Source organism: Leopardus geoffroyi, chromosome D1, assembly GCF_018350155.1.
Source record: "Leopardus geoffroyi isolate Oge1 chromosome D1, O.geoffroyi_Oge1_pat1.0, whole genome shotgun sequence".
Taxonomy (NCBI): Eukaryota; Metazoa; Chordata; class Mammalia; order Carnivora; family Felidae; genus Leopardus; species Leopardus geoffroyi.
In genome coordinates this window covers 39,250,011-39,272,719 of record NC_059329.1, presented here as the reverse complement: position 1 = coordinate 39,272,719, position 22,709 = coordinate 39,250,011, and the positions used below count along the sequence as shown (strand labels likewise).

Below are 22,709 nucleotides of genomic sequence, written 5' to 3'. Positions count from 1 at the left end.
TTATTCAAATATAGTAACAAGCAGTGTTCATAAACATACCTACACTAAAAACATTTTATAGAAAAATACATGAAAGCTAAAATCTGATCACCTAATGGATTTAACTCCACGTACATTGAAGGTGACCCTTCTAATGCCTTCTTTCTCTTATAATTGGCAATACCTTTCTCTGGGGCTATATTAGGAGCCATGTGGTTCCAGTAAGAGCTTATTCTCCTCTACTTTGTTAGCCATATTCTGTACCTAAGGAACAGTCCAGAGGAAAATTCTAGAAAACAGTGTATCTTCTATGCTATTATAAAACTTCCCTTTAAATCCTTACATTTTAGCTTTATAAACTTAGTTAGAATCATGAAGTTTAGCTAACCCTTCATTTTTCCAAAGACCAAAACCATGATTTTCAGATTTTATAATAAGAAATACAGGAGCACCTGGGTGGCTCAGTCGGTTAAGCGTCTGACTTCGGCTCAGGTCATGATCTCACGGTTTGTGAGCTCGAGCCCCGCGTCGGGCTCTGTGCTGACAGCTCAGAGCCTGGAACCTGCTTAGGATTCTGTGTCCAAGAAATACATATTTGGTCTTTGTCCCCATTTGTGGCAGAGCTCCTAAAACCCTAGGAATTTCGTAAGTAATGAGCGCTGTAAAGTTGTCTTTTGCTATGTTAATGAAGTGACATTAGGACCACACCTACAGCTGAGGGCTGCTTACTTAGGGAACCAACTGGAAATCAAAGGTTGGAACTCAATCCCACCCCATGATTTCCAAGAAAGGAGCCTGGAGCCAGAGGTGCAATCAATTACCAATGGTCCATGATTTAATCAATCAGTGGTAAGGAGGCTGCTTTAAAAACCCAAAGGATGGGGCGCCTGGGTGGCGCAGTCGGTTAAGCGTCCGACTTCAGCCAGGTCACGATCTCGCAGTCCGTGAGTTCGAGCCCCGCGTCAGGCTCTGGGCTGATGGCTCAGAGCCTGGAGCCTGTTTCCGATTCTGTGTCTCCCTCTCTCTCTGCCCCTCCCCCGTTCATGCTCTGTCTCTCTCTGTCCCAAAAATAAATAAACGTTGAAAAAAAAAAAAAAAAAACCCAAAGGAGGGATCTGGCGAGTTTAAGGGTAGTGAATCAGAAAGCTTCCACATGCCAGGGTGCCAGCCCCTGAACTCCCTGAGGATACAAGGACCTTCCCTTTCATATCTCTTTATCTGGCTGCTGATCTGTATCCTTTAATATCCTTTGTAATAAACCAGTAATTTAGTGAATAAATTAGTTTCCTGAGTTCTGTGAACCACCCTGGCAAATTAACTAAACCCAAAGAGGGAATTATGGGAAAAACTGATTGAGAGCCAGTCAGAAGCACAAGTTTAACCACGCAGACCTATGATTAGCATGTGAAATGGAAGCAGCTGTGTGGGACTCAGCCCTTAACCCATGGAATGCGATGCTACCTCTGGGTAGGCAGTGTCAGAATGGAATTGAATTGTAGGAAACCCAGCTGATGTCCAAGAATTGCTTGGTGGTGTGGGGAACTAACCCCTCTCCTCCAAAAAGCCCAGAATTGGGTGCATAATATTTAAAACCCAGAAGAAACTTCAAAATGCCAATTAGAGGTTTATTTTCTCCCAAGCTTTACCAGTTTCCTAATATAAAATAATGTTTCCCCCCAAGACAACCCCCAAACTAAACAACAAGGGAAGAGGAGGAAAAAAAATATACGAGGCCTTGAAAAAGTCACTCAAAGAATCCCACAAAGCTAAAAATTACCGTTGTCTGAAAACTCAGGAATCTTTCTACCTAGCCTAAATTTATGACCTGCTCATTTTTCCTATTCCAAGCTCTATTCCCAGTCTTGTGATGTCTATTTGAGAACAGAGATCAAGAGCAGAAGCAAAGTTCTTATCTACTCTACTCTCAATTACTGGAGCCTCACATTCGAACTCTATTCAAAAGACCTTTAAATAAGGGCAACTGAACAAAAAAAGCCAGCCATCATGACTCTTAAAGCATATTTCTGCTCAATAATTATTCACTAATTGACTCCTCAAACTCTCAGATCCTTGAAAACAGGAGCCCTATCTTTTTATCCCCAACAAGTATCAGTGAGGTAAATTAAATCATCAGAAAAATGTGCACTGAGTTCTGTTAGGAAGCAATACAGTATGGTGGTTGTAGAGTTAAACTCATTAGACTTACTAGCTGGGTAACTATAGCCAAGGCCCCCTGGCTTCCTTAAGTCTCAGTTTCCCCACTTATACAATAGTGTTAATAATTCGTGCAGAAAACGGTTGAGAAGATAAAGAGAGGCAGTTCATGTAAATCGTTTGGGCAAGTGCCTAGATGTAGCAGGCATTCAAATAATGTGGCTAGCAGCAGTGGTAGTAGATGGAGTAGTGGTAGCCAGGATGGTAAATTAAATCTGAACACAGAGTCTTTAGAGGTACCACTCACTCAGTCACCATCCTCTACAGAAAACCTTCAAGGGAAAACTCTGGGCTGTCAACTCTTACTTATAACTGCTCCTGGCTCTAAGTGTAATATCTACCTTTCCCAATACAATTCCGGTACAATAATAAATCTCTACACTCCATGGGGCTTGCTTGTTATAATAGAATTTTACCTTTATGTATCTCTTCATACCTCCATTTACAGTAGGGAACTGGAAGCTATAGTTTTAAAGATGCTTTTGTCCTGAAGTTATAGTAGATACAGTTAGTACCCCATGGTTATTTTGTCAGAGACTTACCACCAAATCTAACCTAATGAAAATGTTTTACACATGTGTGTTAACAAGTCTATTTCACTTTTCAAAAAAAGTCTCAATGTTGGAGACAGTTCAATTGTAAATCCATTAGACCAAATGAATTTACATAAAAGACAAATTTAGACTAACATTTATAAAACATCCATTTTCTTAAGTTTATTGTAAACATTGCCACTAATACTAATTAGCAGCAATCATTCTCTTGGATTCTTACTAAATCCTGTGCGAAGTAATGTACATGTGTAAGTTTTTTTGATACTTCGAACTTCTCTGTGGAGTCAATTTTATACTGTCAATTTTATAGCTAAGGGATCCGAAGCTTATAGAATAGAAACAGTCTACTCTTACTGGGGGCTTAATATGTATATATACTACACCAAATATTCCACATGTATTTTCTCATTAATCTGCAAAATAACCCAATGAGATCAATGCAATTATCACCCCATCTTACAGATGAGGACACTTAAGATGGAAAGCCTAATTAATGTGCTGAAAGACACATAGCTAGTAAGTCAAGGAGTCAGAATTCAAACCAACAGCTCTGACTTTAGAACCATGCTTTTAACCTTTATGCTATACAATCTCTAAGGGGTTTTTATTCAGTCGTTCTCCAGTATTTAATGGGCATCTGCTCTATGCCAGGCACTATGGATACGGTGATGAAAAAGAATGACTCAGTCCCTGTTCTGCTGGTGCTTGACGGGGCAAGGGCATGGAGGCAGCCAGTGAAGAGCTGGCCGACCATACCATGTCAGACTCCAAACCCCAGGTTCTTAACCTCACCATCTGCTGCAAAAGTCACCACATTTAGATTTTCTCCTAAACATAATTCAGGAAATCTTAAGTTTCACATTAATTTGTCTTTTATCTATAGCTGCTTTTTACAAATGACTATTATTACTTTAAAAAAAATGAACATCGGTGAACATTTTAAGGCACTATAACTGGTCTCTTGTCTTCTCTATGCAAACAGAAGCTTTACTCCACATTATCAATGGGTAACAGCAGGACTCAGGAAAGAAGGTCTATGGAAAGCCTCACAAGCGCAGCAGTTCTGAAAGGAGCTGATGGCAGAATGTGAAAAAATGCTCACAAAAAACCGTATGAGATAGAAAGTTTTAGATGCAAAGGAGGCAGTCACATATAAGTTTTAAAGAAAGAAAACACGGATAAAACCTCTGCTACTTGTTTTCTGGGGGCTAGGTTGTTGAGACAAACACTGCTGCTCAAAGCAACCCAAAATGCTCCATCAAACATTAAAAAAAAAAAAAAAAATTCTGAATGGTATTTAATTGCTGATCACATAAAGAAGTAACAGGCAAAAATGGAAAAAAAGCTCGAACTCAGAGAATCAAGCAGAATCCTTTTTCCTGGGGACCTGTTGATCTGAACAAATGTTCACACTGGTCTTGATAGCTCTGTATAGAGAAAGGAAGAGCTATCTACAATAGGTCAAGGCCTGCTCAAGACAAGGTGGGGGTGGCTAATGCATTTCCTCCCTACCTTAAGCTGGGACCCCAACAGTTAAGAGGGAAGCAGATGTAAACAGGATTTTGCAAGTACATATCAGCTGGCTGAACCTCAAGTCATAAATTTAAACACAGTTTAATGTGGTCTAAGACTTGTGGTGCCCCCAGAGGCCTGGAGAAACAAATAGGAATCATGTCTGGAGGACCTTACCTTCATCCTTGACCTCAAATTATTCCTGCTGAGATTTTTTTAGGGACAACAGATAACAAAACATGCAAGGAAACATGTCACCATACATGACAAACAACAGACACAGAAATCAGAAATAGACAATAAAAAGAGGCCAAAGACATTCAGACACTAGGTTCTTAGACACAAAATACAAAACAAGTATCCTTACTATGCACACACACAAAATTACAGACAGGCTTAAAAATACCTGCAAGGAATTTTTAAAATCACACAGCATATTTCAAAAGAACTATGTGAATTTCTACCTCCACAAAAAAACCAATGAAAATTAAACATTTAAAGGACACTTTTAAGAATAGGTGGGTGTGGGGAGACTGCCTGACTCTGTGGGCAGAACACGTGTCTCTTACCTTGGGGCTGTAAGTTCAAACCCCACAGTGGGGTTAGAGTTTACTTTAAAAAAAAAAAAAAAAAGATGGGTCAATCGGAAGATCACACAGCACAGGAAGATAAAACAATGGAAGGTACAAGAGAGATTAATAGTCACTTGGGGACAGAGTGATTCTTGTATTGATGTAAGTGAAGACCCAGAAGGGAGGAGAAAAAGAAGAGCACAGGGGTAGTATCTGAAGGGAGAGAACTCGTAGGAGTGATGAAAGACACCAATTCAGTTTCATAGAGCCCAATAAATGCTAAGCAGGATAAAAGAGAATCCCCTATCTAGATTCAATGTAGAGAAACTGCAGAACACCAAATACAGCTGACTGGAGGAAAAACAGACTACTTGGGTTGGGGGGGGGGGGGGAGCAAGCAACAAGTTTAACTGATATAGCTCATTTCCTAACAACAAAAGACTCATTTTTAAGTGATTAAATTCTGCCCATTGGTGCCAAGGAAAGCTTCGCATAAAACAATTAAGCCAGGACAAAAAAAAAAAAGGCAGTTTGGGCTGAGGGACAGGTGGGTAATTTATAACATCTATGCCTCTGTGTCACATGCTAACCAATTTGTGGTGGCTTAACATGAAAGTGTACAGATTTTATTCACTTTGTTTTCCTATCTCTCTCTGCTTTTGTTTTTATAATGAACATTTTGTAAAATAACCCCACTATGTAGAGACTACTACGTAAACAAACATAGAAGTGTGACTGACTTGTTGAACTCAGCCTACATCCTTTCTCTGCTGCTCGTTTTGATTTTTCTCCTTCTCGGCTTTATCTCAGTCCTGCCAAGAATGCAAGAGCACCTTTTTGGATGCCATTTCCTAAATGGCAACAAAGACAGCATGCTTTTGGAGTAAAGACAAGGATCTCAGCTGGCTCTCCTCAAGTACTGAATAATCACCGAGGAAAAACATAGCAAAAGAACTTTCGATAAGAAGGTTAAGAGTCATTTACTTGATCTAATGTTTCTATCCTTCCTCCAATGTCAGTTGCCATCCAATAATGTGGAAAACTTTCTCTGATAGCGTCATAATTCACTTCCTTCTGGGGCAGTTGACTCTATCTTCACATTAATTAGATAGGTTACTCTGTATAATGCAAAGACTATTCTATTGAGAACTAGTAGGTAGGTATCTAATCTTACCTTGTTCTGGAAACCAGTAGTACAACTGACTTTTGAACAACTCAGGGGTTAGGGGCACTGACTCCTGAACAATCCAAAATCCCCATGTAACTTCTGACTCCCCCAAAACTTAACTACTAATGGCCTACTATTTATTGGAGGCCTTACTGACAACATAAACAGTTGATTAACACTTATTTTTCACATTGTATTATATACTGTATTCTTACAACAAAGTAAACTAGAGAAAAGATAATGTTATTAAGAATATCACGTGGAAGGGAAAATACATTTATGGTACTGTATTTATCGAAGAAAAAAAAAACAAAACCACACACACACACACACACATATAAATGGACCTACACAGCTTAAACTAGTGTGGTTCAAAGGTCAAGTAGTGACTAACTCCTGGTTCTGGAGTCTAGAGTCTAGGGAATGTGGGATTAATCCAAGTTCTAAAATTTCCCAGTTGTGAGACTGTGGGTAAGTTGCCTATCTTTTCAAAGCCTCAGTTCCCTTTTCTCTAAAAGAGAGATAATGTAAGTATCTAACCAGAGAGCTGTTGAGAAGCATGCAGTAACTCTCTCATAAATATCAGCTATTATGAGGACTATTGTTAGTGGTTTTATCAACCTAGTACAAATTGCTTAGCTGAGCTCCCACACCTATAAGATGAGGGAGTAGGTGAAGTATTCTTAAGTCTTCTGGATCCATTTTATCAGTTAATAAACTTAAATCTGTAAGCTTCTAGTCTTTCCAATCTATCCTTATTGGAGCTCGTGGATGAACTTCATGGAAGTCCCAGAATCCTTTGAAAATGAGTGCACCTGCACTTGAGCACCTACTTAAGGAGAAGAGACACAGCTCTCATCAGATTCTTAAGAATCCAGAACTCAAAAATATTTAACACCACTGCCTTTGGGACTATACAAATCAAACGTATTCTATCTTTCACAGGACAGAGTTGAATTTATATAAAGACCTAAATTCTTCCCAGGTTAGATATCTCAAGTTCCTTCTACCATTTTTCCTATTATATGGTTTTTCTTCTGAATGATCATATGTAGTTGATATCCTTCTTGAAACACAGTTCCAAAAGTAAGTACAGAGGGAAAACATCCTTGCTACAAAGAGGCACTACTTCTATTAATATTGTTAAAATACCGGTAAACATGGACAGTTAGGAGGACCTGCACATTCTTACTGACCTTAGTCTTTTTTATTTAAGTATGTGGTTAAACTCACATACCTCTCACAACTCTTTATACAGCCGTCCTTTTGAACATATATGCAGTTTACATTTACACTTGATAAAATTTCATTGTGTAAGATTTAGTCCAACTCTCCAATCTGTCTAAAATTAATCCTAGCTATGAATGAGACAATAATTAACCTCAATAATAGATAACGTAAATAAAATGCATATGGCTATGTATGCATTTTATGAATGTTAGGTAAACAAAAACATATAACCACATGTTTTAACAATGTTACTTTTAGGAGCCCCTGGGTGATTCAGTCTGTTAATTTTGGCTCAGGTCATGATCTCATGGTTCATGGGTTTGAGCCCCATGTCAGGCTCTGAACTGCCAGCATGCAGTCTGCTAGGGATTCTCTCTCTCTCCGTCTCTCTGCCCCTCTCCTACTTGCGGGTTCTCTCTCTCTCTCTCTCTAAATAAATAAACAAACAAACAAACATTAAGAAAAAAACCCCAAACAATGTTACTTTTATAAAACTAACAACTTAGAGTGATCTCAAAATTTAAAAACAGCTTATTATATTTTTATGCTATTATTAAAAATAGGTCCCCTTAGGTTGAGGTCAAATTTTAGACCATAACACACACACAAAATTAAAGAATCCTAACCATAATTTCTCTTAAATACAGATTACATGACTTCCCTGTGCTAACAGTAGAGTCAGACCAAAGCAGCATAAGAAAGTAAACAATATAATAAGCAGCAGCTCTTTCTCTTTTGATCACTGCTGATACACTGACCAACTGACTCACTTTTCTAGGTCTTCATGATCCCTCTATAAACAGAAAATAAATTTGTCAAAAATAAGGGATTATAAAAAATAATTTTTTTTTTTTTATAAAAATTTTTTTTTCCCAACGTTTTTTATTTTATTTTTGGGACAGAGAGAGACAGAGCATGAACGGGGGAGGGGCAGAGAGAGAGGGAGACACAGAATCGGAAACAGGCTCCAGGCTCTGAGCCATCAGCCCAGAGCCTGACGCGGGGCTCGAACTCACGGACAGCGAGATCGTGACCTGGCTGAAGTCAGACACTTAACTGACTGCGCCACCCAGGCGCCCCTAAAAAATAATTTTTAAGGCTCACCCTTTTCAAGAGCTCTGACGAACGGCAAAGACCTTTAAAAGAATAATTTATCCTGTAATCCTAATAATCCTTTTGACTCCCCCCAGTGATGGCAACACAGACCAATGAGGTTTACTAATGGCAAATTCCTAGGCCTTCCTATGTTGACATTGATAAATAACTGCTAGATGATCATTTCAAGTCCATACTCACCATCTATAATAGACATATTTCTAGATGTTGACACAGCAGCCTTTGAACTTCTGCTTCGAGTAGAAGTATCCAGACTACTGCTTCCTGTTAGAATAGTGAGCAGTCAGTATATAATACCGTCAATAGCCAAGGTTTTTTTAAAACAATGCCAAAATGAAATGTAAATAGTTATGTCAAAACATAGTTTATGTATAAAAAGTCAAAGACATATATAGCAAGAAACACCTAGGCTAATCAATTTTCAAAGACTATATACTTCTATCACATTTGGTTTATACTGTTCCAATCAAAATTTAAGGAAATACTTTGTAAATTTAAGGATAATGAAAATAAATTATCATTAGAGGATTAGGATTTCTCTCCCTGGAAATTTTTTTTTTTTTTTTTCAACGTTTATTTATTTTTGGGACAGAGAGAGACAGAGCATGAACGGGGGAGGGGCAGAGAGAGAGGGAGACACAGAATCGGAAACAGGCTCCAGGCTCTGAGCCATCAGCCCAGAGCCCGACGCGGGGCTCGAACTCACGGACAGCGAGATCGTGACCTGGCTGAAGTCAGACGCTTAACCGACTGCGCCACCCAGGCGCCCCATCTCCCTGGAAATTTTTAACTAAAATACTATTTTACCAGATAAATATTTAATAAAAACAATTCAAAAATATTCCTAGAAATGATTTATATAATGCACCAGAAAGCCACTGGATGGCCAATTTTCCATTATTCGGATTATTTAAGGGAAACAGTGACACATTACTACACTGATGGCAATTAATGTCAATGACTGCTTTAAGAGATCAAGTTGTTTTGGGCGCCTGGGTGGCTCAGTTGTTTAAGCGTCTGACTTTGGCTCAGGTCATGATCTCACAGTTTGTAAGTTCAAGCGCCACGTTGGGCTCTGTGCTGACAGCCTGGAACCTGCTCCAGATTCTGTGTCTCCTTCTCTCTCTTCCCGTCCCCGGTTTACGCTCTGTCTCTCTCTCTCAAAAATAAACATTAAAAAAAAATTTTTTTTAATTAAAAAAAAAAACCTCAAATTGTTTTAGGGTAGTTTTCTTTCTGCACACATTTTATGTGTGTACTTTATAAAAGTTTAGCTACTTTATAAAAGAAGCTACTTTATAAAAATGCAGGCATTTGTATCTTACGATAGTAACAGAAATAATAATCTTTATGACCTGGAGTTTGTTTCTGCTGCCAATGGTCATTAGGTAGCCATTTTCCTTAGCAGCTCGTTACCTGATACATGTGAGAGTAAATAGGACATTAAATGTATCCAAAAGGTACTGTGTGAGAAACATAGTGAAGTTCTTAAAAAAAAAAGTGAAGAGAAATTAAAACCTTATGTGCACATGGCCATTAATATTTATTTATGTAAAACACACATATCAGAACTACATAAAAGATGGACTTTATGCATTACAAAAGCAAAGTTTTAAAGGACTGCATCACTTAAATTCTGATGATAGGAATACAATCTTGTGTTTCCCATCTAACTGCCAAGTCTGAATGTGTGTGAAAGACAGTACTCGGGGCTAACCTCTTCCTCTCTGAGACCCTCCTCTCGAGGCTGAACTCTGCCCTCTTCCCCGTCGGCCTCTTCCTCGGCCTCTTCCTCTGTTGGCTGCTGCTGTGATGTCATCATCAGAGTCATCAGCCATCTGTTCTGCCAGATCTATACTCATAAGGTCCTCAGCACTAAAGGCGGAAGCAGAGTCCTCGGACTGCGATCTGAGGGCTCTGGCCCTAGTCATAGCCTGAGAGGGAGAGAAGGGAAAGTACACATTAACAGACAATGCAGCATCCTAAGTCATGAGTTTGGTCATTGAGATAACATTTAATATTGTCAAACTGCCTACACCATTCTGTTTCACTAATCATGCTATAAAAATGTCAAGCAGGAGAAGAATAAAAAGCTTAAGACCAAGAAGATGCAAATTTTAACTTGGGAAGAAACTGTCTAAAAAGACAGGTGTGAGGTTTAGTGAAATATTTTAACTCTGAAATGAACAGATTTTCTGATTACAAATAGGGTAAAATAAAAGCAATGCTGTCCTGAGCTCTTCCCTTAAACCAATCGAAAGGTAACAAGGAGATCAGAAACAAGACACAATACACTTTCAATGAAATAAGAAATAGCTCCAACTTCAAAACACAAACTCTCTGAAGAAGAGTTAACAGATATAACAAAGATATGACCTGTTTGAGGAACAAGGCTGAGAAGAGTGTCAGGGAACATAGAGCTCTCTAAAATGGATCTATACGTCTCAAGGGACCATGACTGTAGTCTCTCTTGCTTGGAATAGAAAATTCTCAGTCTAAGAACAGGTGGCTAGAACATTTCTAAGTGCTCTATGATACCATAAAGTAAGCGGAGAGGGGGCTAAATGAGATGAGAACAAAGCAGGTAGGGCAGAAGCAGGAGTAAAGTGAGCTGTGGGAGATCATCCACCTTCAGGATGATGGTGGATGATCTTAGCTTAAGGGAGATAACAGCTAATTCACTACACGAAGGACTCGACACTGAATACTATGTAAAAAACAAAACAAAACAAAAAACCTTCAGGGAACACAACAAAAAATATAAAGAAAAAATAATAGAAAAAGATTCCAACTCATTTTTCTTGTCATAGATGAAGTATGGCGAATCCTCATTATTCCCGGACTCTGTATTTGCAACCCCCAGAACGATCCTCCTGACACTTCTGCAGTCATCTGTGGACCTGCGCAGAGTGGCAAAAATGCTGAGTCTCCTGACGCACACGTTCCCCGATGAAGATGAACAACGGGACACCCTGCCTGCTTGTTTCTGCTCTCACACTTTAAACAGGTGTCCTTTTGGTGGCATATTTAGTGCCATGTTTTTCCACACTTTTGTGCTTTTGGTTGGTGATTCGGTGTACTGCTCAAGTGCTGTCTAGGGCTCCCAAGTGCAAGCAGGCTGCGGCGTGCCTTACAGATGACATACATGTCGTTAGATAAGCTGCATTCAGGTATGAGTTACGGGGCCGCTGGTTCTAAGTTCAATGTTAGTGAATTACAATATATACATTAATTAAGATGTCTTTAAACAGAAACACAGATAAAAAGGTTATGTACTGATCAGCTGACAAAAATGGAACCGGTAGTTGGCAGGAACCTAATCCTGTATTTTCTCCTAGCAGCAATATGGTTCAGTATTTGCTAATTTAGTATTTGTGGTGACATAGAACATAGAACTTGTACTTTTTTTTAAAGTAGACTTAAAAGGAAAAAGGAGATCTAAATTACATAATTAATAAGACAGATCTAATTGATACATGTTGAACTCTATACTCTGAAAATAAGTAATATACTTCTTTGCAAGACCTCCTGAAATGTTTAGCTAATATATCATAGGGTGTTAAGAAAAATATCAGTAAGTTCTAAATAATTAACAGTATTATTACATTGCCTAATCACCATGAATACAATTAGGAATTACTTACAAGAAAACAAAAACACTTGCCTCAAAACCTCAAAACTAAAATTGTAGAAATCTAGAAAATAATAAAAATACTACGTACAAAACATATGAAACAAATAAAGCTGTGTTTGCAAAGAAAGCCTACAACCTATTAAAAAAGAATAAATGCAAATAAGGAGATCTGGCATTCAAAAAGTTAAGACAAATAAAACCCATCCACAGAAAACTATTAGAAATCAATAATGAGGGGTGGCCTGGAGGGCTCAGTTGGTTGAGTGCCCCATTTCAGCTCAGATTATGATCTCAGGGCTAGTGACTATAAGCCCCATGACGGGCTCTGTCCTGACAGCTCAGAGCCTGCTTTGGATTCTGTGTCTCCCTCTCTCTCTACCCTACCCCTCCACTTGTGCTCTGTCTCTTTCTGTCCCTCTCTCTCAAAATAAATGATCGTTAAAAAAATTTGCAGGGGGAAGGCACCTGTGTGGCTCAGCCGGTTGGGTGTCTTGTCTGACTTCGGCTCAGGTCAGGTTCTCACAGTTTGTGGTTTGAGCCCTAAGTTTGTGGTTTGTGGTTTGAGCTGTCTGTGCTGACAGCTCAGAGCCTGGAGCCTGCTTCCTATTCTGTGTCTCCCTCTCTCTAGCCCTCCCCTGCTCACGCTCTGTCTCACTCTCTCAAAAATAAATAAATATTAAAAAATTTAAAAAAATTTTTTTAATTTGTATAAAAAAATCGATGGTACAATCATAAACACATCTTAAGCAAAAATCATTCAAATTAGCAAATTTAAAAACTGGTCCTCTGGGGCAAAACCGTATTGATGAAAATCACTAATTTAACAAAAAGGAAGAAAAGACAAATATACACCATTAGAAATGAAAGTGGAGGGAAAAAAGATCGACAGAAAATTCAAGAATCCTGACAAATACTCTTCAATCCTAAGTAACTGGAAAAATAAATGACCTAAATGGATCCAAGAACAGGTACACAGTCTCAACAGACTAATATCAAAGAAAAATCTGAGAAAACTATTAAAGGAACAACACCTCTGAAAAGGACCACAGCCAGAAAGTTTCACAGGTAAAGCCTATCAAATCTTCAAAGAACAGACCGTTCCACTGCTATTCCCATAGTACCAGAGCATAAAGAAAGCTTCCAATTTATTTTTGTAAAGCAGCATAACATTGGTACTGAAGAAGTGACAAAGGACTGCATGCACAAAAGAAAATTACAGGATCTGACTTATGAATATTAAAGTGAACAAAGAGAATCCAGGAACATATGGAAAAACCGTATCAGGTATACCCATTATCAGGGGCTCATAAAGTGATAACAAGGATGGGGCAATAATAGGATGTTTTAATACAATTTATCAAATCAATAAATAGAACAAAGGAGGAAAAGTCCCACATGTTTATCTATACATGGGTCAAAAAAGCACTTAATTCATCACCCATTCTGGATTTGAACAAACCCCAAAACCCTTCTTTTGCATGACAAATACCCTAAATATGCTATCCCCTCACCACACAAAGAGTGTGTGCACACTTTCATGTGAGAGAGACCAACGCCCTTGGCACAAAAACAAAACAAAAATTTTGGGACCAAGAACATGACCAGGTGTCTCATATAAATAATTTATAAACACAAAACCACTCAGAGTCACTGGTAACAAAGGCAGTACAGATTAAAAACAACAGCAAAAGACAATTTCTCACCCTTCAGATTTGTAAAGATCAAAAGGTGTAGTGGGGCACCTGGGTGCTCAGTAGGTTAAATGACGGACTTCGGCTCAGGTCATGATCTCACAGTTCATGAGTTCGAGCCCCGTGTGGGGCCCTGTGCTGACAGCTCAGAGTCTGGAACCTGCTTCAGATTCTGTGTCTCCCTCTCTCTCTGCCCCTCCCCTGCTCACACACTCTCTCTCTCTCAAAAATATTTTTAAAAAATTAAAAAAAAAAACAAAACCCAAAAGATGTAGTAATACATCATGATGACAAAGATGTGGGGAAATAAACACTCCCAAATACTGGTCAGAATGTAAACTGGGGTGACATCTCTGAAGTGATGGAGAGGTATCCAGCAAAAATCTAAAATGCATATGCTCTTTTATGATTATTCCTTGGAACAAATTACCCACCATCCATTTCCAAATTTTGTACTTTGCCTAAATACTAGACCTTCATTTTATCATCTCAAACATTACATTAAAATAGTTTAACTCTACTTTTCTGTGCAACAGACTTTGGAGTTTACAAATATATTTGAAGTACATTACTTCTAAGAATTAGTTGGGGAATTCTAATTTACCTCATGAGGTAGGCCCAGAACCATTGTTAAGTGCAGATCCACTGGTAGGACAATGTTTTCAGTGTTTTGATGAGATTCGAAAACATCCTATCCTGGTATTACACCTTTTAAAAAAAAAATTGTGGCAAAATATACAAAAGTAACTCCCCATTCCCTACCCCATCCCCTAGTTATCACTATTCTACTTTTTGTCTGTATGAATTTGACTACTCTAGGTATCTCACGTAAGTGGAATTATACAAGCAATCATCCTTTACGTCTTACTTCACTCAAGATATTTTTGAGTTTCGTCCATGTTGTAGTATCAGAACTTCACTCCTTTTTTAAAAAATTTTATTTTTATTTACTCTGAGAGCGAGAGAGAGAGACAGAGAGACAGAGAGAATTCCAAGTAGGCCCTGAACTGTCTGTGCAGAGACACGGGACTTGAACTCCTGAACAATGAGACCATGACCTGAGCTGAAATTAAGAGTTGGACGCTTAACCAACTGACCCATCCAGGTGCCCCACAATTTCACTCCTTTTAAGGTTAAATGAATAGTCTGCTGTACATACATACCACATTTTATCTGTCCATCAACTGTTACTACCTTTTGATTATTGTGAATAATGCTATGAGCATGGGTGTACAAATACCTGAGTCCTTGCTTTCAGTTCTTTGGAGTAAATACCTAGAAATGCAACTGCTAGATCACGTTATTCTATTTTAAATTTTTTGAGGAATTATCATACTATTCTCCACAGAAGCTTTTATATTCCCACCAGCAATGCACAGGGTTGCAATTTTTCCATATTCTTTGCAACACTATTTTCTAGTTCTGTTCTTTTTTTTAACGGTCATCTTAATAGATGTGAAGTGAGATCTCTTTGTGGTTTTGACTTACATTTCCCTAATGATTAGTGATGTTGAGCAACGTTTCTTGTGCTTATTGGTCACCCGTTTATCTTCTTTGGAGAAATGTCTAAGTCCTTCATCCACTTTTTAAGTTGCATTTTGTTGTTGTGATCAAGTTTTAGGAGTTCTTTACATGTTATGGATATTAATCATTTACCAAACACATGATGTGCAGATAACTTCTCTTATCGTATGGGGCGCCTCTTCACTTTGTTGACAGTGCTTGGCACTATAGTTTAGAAGGGGATCAACTCTGCCTCCGACTCAGGTAAAGCACAGGAAACTAGAGGCTGGGAAAACTATGGACTACATGTTAGACTAAGAATAGATTTTACACTTTTAAAGGATTGTTAAAAAAAAAAAAAACAGCCACCACCTACACGGAGAAGAATATGTGGCAAAGAGCATAGATGGCCTGCAAAGCCTCAAATATCCACTGTCTGGCCTTTTATTTAACTGTGAACTTATATTTAAAGAAAATACTTGAGAGCTTTCCAATGTGCACAAGAGCCTTTAAAGCCTCTTGGAAGGACTAATGCTTTTGTCTGTCTGTTTAAATAATTTAAGCTAACCCCCATGGCTGGAGGTTATAGCTTGGGAAAGTCTCAAACTCCATTACAAAATCTAAGCAGTATCCTGAATGAAGACCATTTATAACATCCTATGGCAATGCTAACAAATTACTTAGGAAACCCCGATTACCTGCTAATGTCTTAAAATACAGCTGAAAAATCAAAAGTTAAAAGCGCTTTCTTCTGAAAAATTCCCAAATGCCATCTGTCATGTCCACTATTACCTTCCTTGTATAAAATATTCACTCTTATTCTTTAAAAGGTTAATGAAAAACTGAATTTAGTGGCTCCAAACACAAAGGACGTGCCCAGAAATACTTCCATAATCTATTAAATTGAAACGATTAGTTAAGTTTACACGATCCAAGAATCAGGAGTCATTTCTTTCCTGTAGCATTCACTCTTGCTACTTAGCAAACTCTTTTCTACTTGAACGGAACTCTGTAGATGAATACAAGCATAAATGTGGTAAGGGATCCCTAATCTATAGCTTCCTCTTCTTAGCTCCCCAAAACCATCTTGTAAACGGTAAAGCAGTTATACCTGTGCTTTTCATGTGCTGCACATCAAAAACTTTCAGAAATTTTATATTTTTAGCCATTCACTTGCCATGAGTTGTATTAATGTCATGATGATACAGAGTTGTGATAGGTAGGACGTGGTATGGTGGAAAAGTCTAGACTTGAAGGTAAAATTTCACCCCACCAGGTAACCTTTACTGTGGTCTCAGTCTCATTTGTGAAATGGAAACCGAAATAGTGTGATACACCTAGAGAAAACTCAATAAATAAAAATTTCATAAATACCATTTGCCCTTTCTCCTTGAAAGCAGCAATGAATAAAACAAAGTAGGCCATGTGTTCTGTTTTTTCCTACATTCATGTAGAAGTGACTCTGACATCGGGAGTGTTGAATGTGAAATTTAGTGGATGGTGGTAGCTTTTAGTTCTCTGATCAATTACTGTAGGCTATTAATGAAAGGCAGGAGGTAGGAAAAACCTGTTGTCAGTATTGGCCCTACTGCTAGTAACGTTAGTTTATGTTGTAAAATCTCCTGTATTACACGATGGAGATAGTGCTAACTTTTACAACACGAAGAAGCCAGTGAAACTCACAAAACTAGGCATTTAGAAGATTATCTTTGCATATCTAAAGAAAGTTTACTAAGTGAGTTATTACACTTCACATTACTACATATTCTAATGAACTGGGATATAATTTGGGGGGGGCAACTCCCCCCACCATAAGCTCAGGTTATCAAACTTTTATAGGAAGACAGAAAGAAAAAAACCACAATAACACCAAAAATGTTACTTTCCTACTCCTTAATATTCCACGTAAGATGCATTACTGGATCAGCTTAAAATGTAAAGTAGCCAGTATGGTATGACAGATATTGAAGTAAATCAGATGTAGACTTAGAAACTGTATTTAAGGGGCGCCTGGGTGGCGCAGTCGGTTAAGCGTCCGACTTCAGCCAGGTCACGATCTCGCGGCCCGTGAGTTCGAGCCCCGCGTCAGGCTCTGGGCTGATGGCTCAGAGCCTGGAGCCTGTTTCCGATTCTGTGTCTCCCTCTCTCTCTGCCCCTCCCCCGTTCATGCTCTGTCTCTCTCTGTCCCAAAAATAAATAAACGTTGAAAAAAAAAAAAATTAAAAAAAAAAAAAAAGAAACTGTATTTAAAAAAGAAAAAATTCTATCTAACGGCCTTTAGAGATGGTACTGAAGAATTATCTGATAACTAATCTTTCCTATGTCAGGATCTAAAATTGCTTCACATTAAAGGCTGTGTCGTATTACCTAGTAGTCATCACTAGATCAACCACTAAATGGACTCCTTTTCAGAGGACAAAAAAAGGAAATTCAGAGTCCCCATCTCCTTAGGCAGGGTTCTTTTCCTTTTTAGTATCCCAGGTATTGACTTTTACCTAAGGAGTGTGCTTAAAACAAGGCAAAAAATATTTAAAGGGTGGTGGTGATGGGGGTGGAGGGGTGGGGTTTCCATTAATTCCTTTTTGCTTGTACCTGAGAAAACAGTGGAGTTTGTAAAAGTTAATATGAGGGATGTGTCAAGTGCTTCCGCACCTTCCAACTCACCACCTGTCAGGGGCAGTTCTGATTAGGAAAATGACAATGGACTAGCAGGATAGTTGTATTAATTCAGTGAGGATGACACTTCCAGTCATGATAATGTTTAACAATTTTCTTTCTACATACATCTGCCTCACCTACTAAAGTGAGTCTCTGGTGGACACGAACCACATGCTTTCCACATCTGTATTGCTAATGCCAGTAGGACGGCGAGGTTGTAACAGATACGGATGAAAGCAATCAAGACAAAGTCCCAATAGTAAATCAGTTATAAGATAACCTTTAAATACTACATAGCAACCATAAAACACGAGGGACAAATGGGAAAATAGAAAAACATGTTTCAATAGTGAATTCACCAAGTACCACATAGAGGCCCAAAGTTTAAGTAAATGGTCGTTAACCAGAAGTTCTAAACTGCAGATTGAGAAAGACAGCATTGATGGTGATCAAGCCCATTTCAACATTTTAGAAAGCCCAGAGGACACTGTGTATTTACCTATGGTAATACTGCTAGCAAGACCCTATGTTTCTTCCTTTTTACCCAAAATAATACCAGCTCGGTAGGGTTAGATTTCATCTTACACTGGTTAAGACGTTCTGATCACAATTATGTATTATTTTGATTAATAAGGGCTCTTGTTGCATATGTCCCCTGCTCCCACACAATTAAATCAGTTTTAGAGGAGAGCAAAAGGGAAAAAAGGGAACGGCAGCAAGCAGAATATTGGTAGGGTGAGCTGGTGTAAATCAAAGGCAGCTATTCTCGGCCAATCCCTGCTCAGTCCTATCAATCAAACCTCGATTCTGTGGACTGACTCCTCTATAAACAAACCTACTAGTCATTCTAACTTAAATTGACATATAAGCACAAGAATTTACAGCAGAAATTACCTCTCGAACTTCATCATCTTCTTCATTAGTGTTTTTTTGCCTGCTTTCTCTGAAACGGCGTACCTGTATTAAAACAGAGTAAATCACAAACATGTTGCTTATTCCTATCATGTAAATATAAATGTGCTACAATTAAGAAATGCTTTCTAGGGGTGCCTGGGTGGCTCAGTTAAGTGGCTGACTTCAGCTGAAAGTCATGATCTTGCAGTCTGTGAGTTCGAGCCCCATATCGGGCTCTGTGCTGACAGCTCAGAGTCTGGAGCCTGCTTCAGATTCTTTGTCTCCCTCTCTCTGCCCCTCCCCCGCTTGCTCTCTCTCTGTCAAAAATAATAAACGTTAAAAAAAAAAAAAAGAAATGCTTTCTATTACAACAAAAAACTTGGAAATATAAGTACAGTTTTGTCTCACAAAACACTGACTAAAAAATCGTATTTTTCTAGTGATTTACATTAAAATTTCAGAACTGTACTATATAGGCCCTAAGCAAAACTGTATTACCTCCTGCTGAAATGTTCCAGATCACTGAAAAAGTCTATCAAACTGCAGAAGAAAAAGTCCTTTAACACCTATGGGTGCTATACTTCAATAAAATAGTTAAAAACAAAAATCTCTTCTTTCAGAGGCTTGAAATATTTATTATATGGCTCAAATCATTCTTAGGCACTTGGGTGTAAGAGATTCAGGAGGCTCTCTGAAATGGTAATGCGAAGTGGGTGGGCCTCTAAAGATCACTTTACTACTGAATGTTTACCACTGGCTGATAATGGTCCTGGAACCAAGAGGGATACTAGAGATTTTTTTTTAATTGTTGCTCAACAAGGCTCTTATAGTACAGTTACATAATTAGAGAAAAGCTCTATTTGTTTAATAATTTATTTGGCATCTAGTTACTGAGCACCCATTATGTGTCCAGCACTATAGGAACTGAGAATACACCAGTGAACAAAATAGCTACAAACTCTGTCCCCCAGGAGTACAATTGTGTGTGTGCGCAAGTGTGTGTGTGTGCGTGTGTGTGTGGAGCCAATAAATGAAAACAAAATAAGAAGTTCTATTGCATTTTAGAAGGTGGACTGGATTGAGTTAATTTACAACTAGACAGAAAACTCTAGGCTCTTCTCTGGGGAGCCTTTAGCTGGGGCCGTTTATTTACTGATGGTTTTCAACCTGCACAACCAGGTTTGAAGCGTGGCTTGACTATGTGACCAGAGGGGTATAAAAGATCTCCTGGGACCTTTTGCACAGATGTTGGTGTTCAATCCAGGGACCACTGTGTGGACATGACGACATGGGGAGCTTATAAATGCCTGGGGTCTCCCAGGTCCCTAATGTCTGCCCATGCTTTTTCTTGATGCACTAGATCCTTTGCCTTTAAAGAAAAACCTTAGGGGTGCCTGGGTGGCTCAGTGGGGTAAGCGTTTGACTCTTGATCTCAGCTCAGGTCATGATCTCACAGTTTGTGGGTTTGAGCCCCTTGTGGGGCTCTGCGCTGACAGCACTGACCCTGCTTGGGATTCTGTCCCTCTCTCTGCCCTTCCCCCACTCTCTCTCTCAAAATAAACTTAAAAAAAAAAAACAAAAAAACAAAAACCAAACCTTAGATGAAGAATGCTCAGTGAAGTCTGGAGTTCTTCAAATATCTGAATCTGTGAAATCCTGGCAAAAGACAGTAAGTATGCAGAGAAAAATAAAGCAGGAAGAGGATGAGCAATGCTGAGAGGTCACATCTGAATAGGATGACCATGGAAGGCCTGAGAAGGTAATTTATGAACAAAGATTGTAGAAGGAAATGAATCTTGCAAATGATTAGGGAAGAACACTCTAATCAAAGCAAACAATGTGTTTTGTAAAGGCACTGGGGCAGAAGTACGCATGGTGTGTGTAATAAATAGCAAGGAGGTTGCTGTGGCTCAAGCAGACTGGATGGGAAAAACATAAGGGAAAGCCAGACTGAACAGGGCCTCGTGAAAAACTACAGGGGCTTTTTCTTCAGGCGGGAGTGACTGGATCTGAAATATGTTAGGATCACTGACAGGTGAATTGAGAATGGGGGGTGGAGGAAGAGCACAGGTAGAAAAAGAGAGAGGAGTTTGGAGCGTACTGGAAGAATCTAATCAAGAAACGGCAATGCAGGTTGGACCACCGGTAGTGACGAAGGCGTGAGAAGCAGATTCTTTATGTATTCTGCAGTAATGCCACAGGACATTTACAGAGTCAGGACACAAGTGACATAACGGGAAGAGTCAAGGATCACTTCAAGGTTTTTGGCCTGAGCAACGGAAAGAATGGTGTTTCCACTAGGACACGACACAGAGTAAAGGCTGAGAACAGAGCAATTCAGACTGGGGAGTGTTAGCGGTTGGAGAGGTCTACTAAGCATCCAAGTAGAAATGTCTAGCAGGCTGCTGGCCACAGAAATCTTAAGCTGAGAGGAGAGGTCTGGGCTAGACTTTTGAAAGTCACCACCAAACGGATGGAATTTAAATCCAGGCAGCTAGATGAGATTATAAAGGGAGTATGCAGATGAAGGAGAGCTCCAAGGACTGAGTTCTAGGGACTCCAACAAATGAGGTGGAGAGATGACAAAAACAACAGAAGCAGAGAAGAGGACCAGAAGACTGTGGGGTCCAAAAGCCAAAGAAAAAAATGGCTTCAAGAAGAGTTCAACTGAGATTTAAGATGAACTGACAAGTGGATTTAGCAAGAGAAGTCACTGGTGACTCTGAATGAGCAGCTTCACTGGAATGATGGGGTCAACCCACCTGGACGATGGGCGTAAGGAAAAAGGGAGGGAGAAAAATCGGGGCAGCAAATACAGAAAACCTTGCAGCAATTCTGCTGTAAGAGGGAGCCAATGAAGTAGAGTAGTTGCTAAAGGGAAATGGGACTGAAGAGGTTTATTTGCTGTTTAAGCTGAAAGAAATGACAGTGTCTGTCATGATTCAGTAGAGGGGATAAAATTGTTTTTGAAAATGGCACAGTATGTAATAGTGCTCTAGGTGGCATGTGCCTTACCAAAAGTGCTAAGTCACTCAAGCAAGAGAAATGACTCAGTAAAAATACTGCATAGGCACTGTGTGCCCGCAGTGCTCCAGGACTTTACACGTATTGTTTTCACCCTCACAACAACCTTGACGGAGGTTCTGTCATTATCCCCATTTTACGTATGAGAAAACTGAGGTGGAGAGTGGTTAAAAACTTACTGATGGGGGCGCCTGGGTGGCGCAGTCGGTTGGGCGTCCGACTTCAGCCAGGTCACGATCTCGCGGTCCGTGGGTTCGAGCCCCGCGTCAGGCTCTGGGCTGATGGCTCAGAGCCTGGAGCCTGTTTCAGATTCTGTGTCTCCCTCTCTCTCTGCCCCTCCCCCGTTCATGCTCTGTCTCTCTCTGTCCCAAAAATAAATAAACATTGAAAAAAAAAAAAATTTAATAAAAAAACAAAAACAAAACAAAACAAAAAAAAAACTTACTGATGGTTACACAGGTACTAAGGGTTTTGATTTTGAACACAGGCCGCTTGGTCCAGAGTCCGCGCTCTTAGCTAATACATAGCCCATCCCTCATGCACCCTCTCAGGAGTCATGACATCTCTCCGGGTTGGGGATGGTTTTTTGCTTTACTGTTTTTTTTTTTTTTTTTTAAAGAGTAGTTTTAGGTTCACAGGAAAATTGAGAGGAAGGTACAGAGATTTCCCATATACCCTCCTGACTCACACATGCAGACTCCCCTATTATCAATGTCCCCCCCTACCAGGAATTGGGACATTTGTTATAACAGATGAGCCTACACTGACACATCATAATCACCCAAGTCCATCGGTAGTTTTTTGTTTTTTTTCAAGATTTTCTTTTTAAGTAATCTCTACATCCAACGTGGGGCTTGAACTTACAACCCCAGAGAGATCAAGAGCCTGGCAGGCTCAGTCAGGCGGCCCCCAAAATCCATAGTTTATAGTTCACTCTTGGTGTCATATATTCTATGAGTC

General features: G+C 39.3%; 1 protein-coding gene across 12 annotated transcripts in view; it reads right to left on the bottom strand.

Annotated features, from left to right (window-relative positions):
* Positions 1-22,709, bottom strand: part of MRE11 (MRE11 homolog, double strand break repair nuclease) — a 75,919-nt gene that overhangs the window by 13,481 nt on the left and 39,729 nt on the right. For 11 of the 12 annotated variants that reach the window (XM_045483600.1, XM_045483596.1, XM_045483597.1 and 8 more), the window contains 3 exons: positions 18,726-18,788; positions 10,063-10,279; positions 8,526-8,609 (listed from right to left, as the gene is read on the bottom strand). In XM_045483600.1, coding sequence (XP_045339556.1) covers positions 8,526-8,609; positions 10,063-10,279; positions 18,726-18,788 — 364 coding nt within the window. Of the gene's footprint in view, positions 1-987; positions 1,038-8,525; positions 8,610-10,062; positions 10,280-18,725; positions 18,789-22,709 lie in introns of those variants that run through there. The other variant, XM_045483606.1, reaches the window with a different exon arrangement.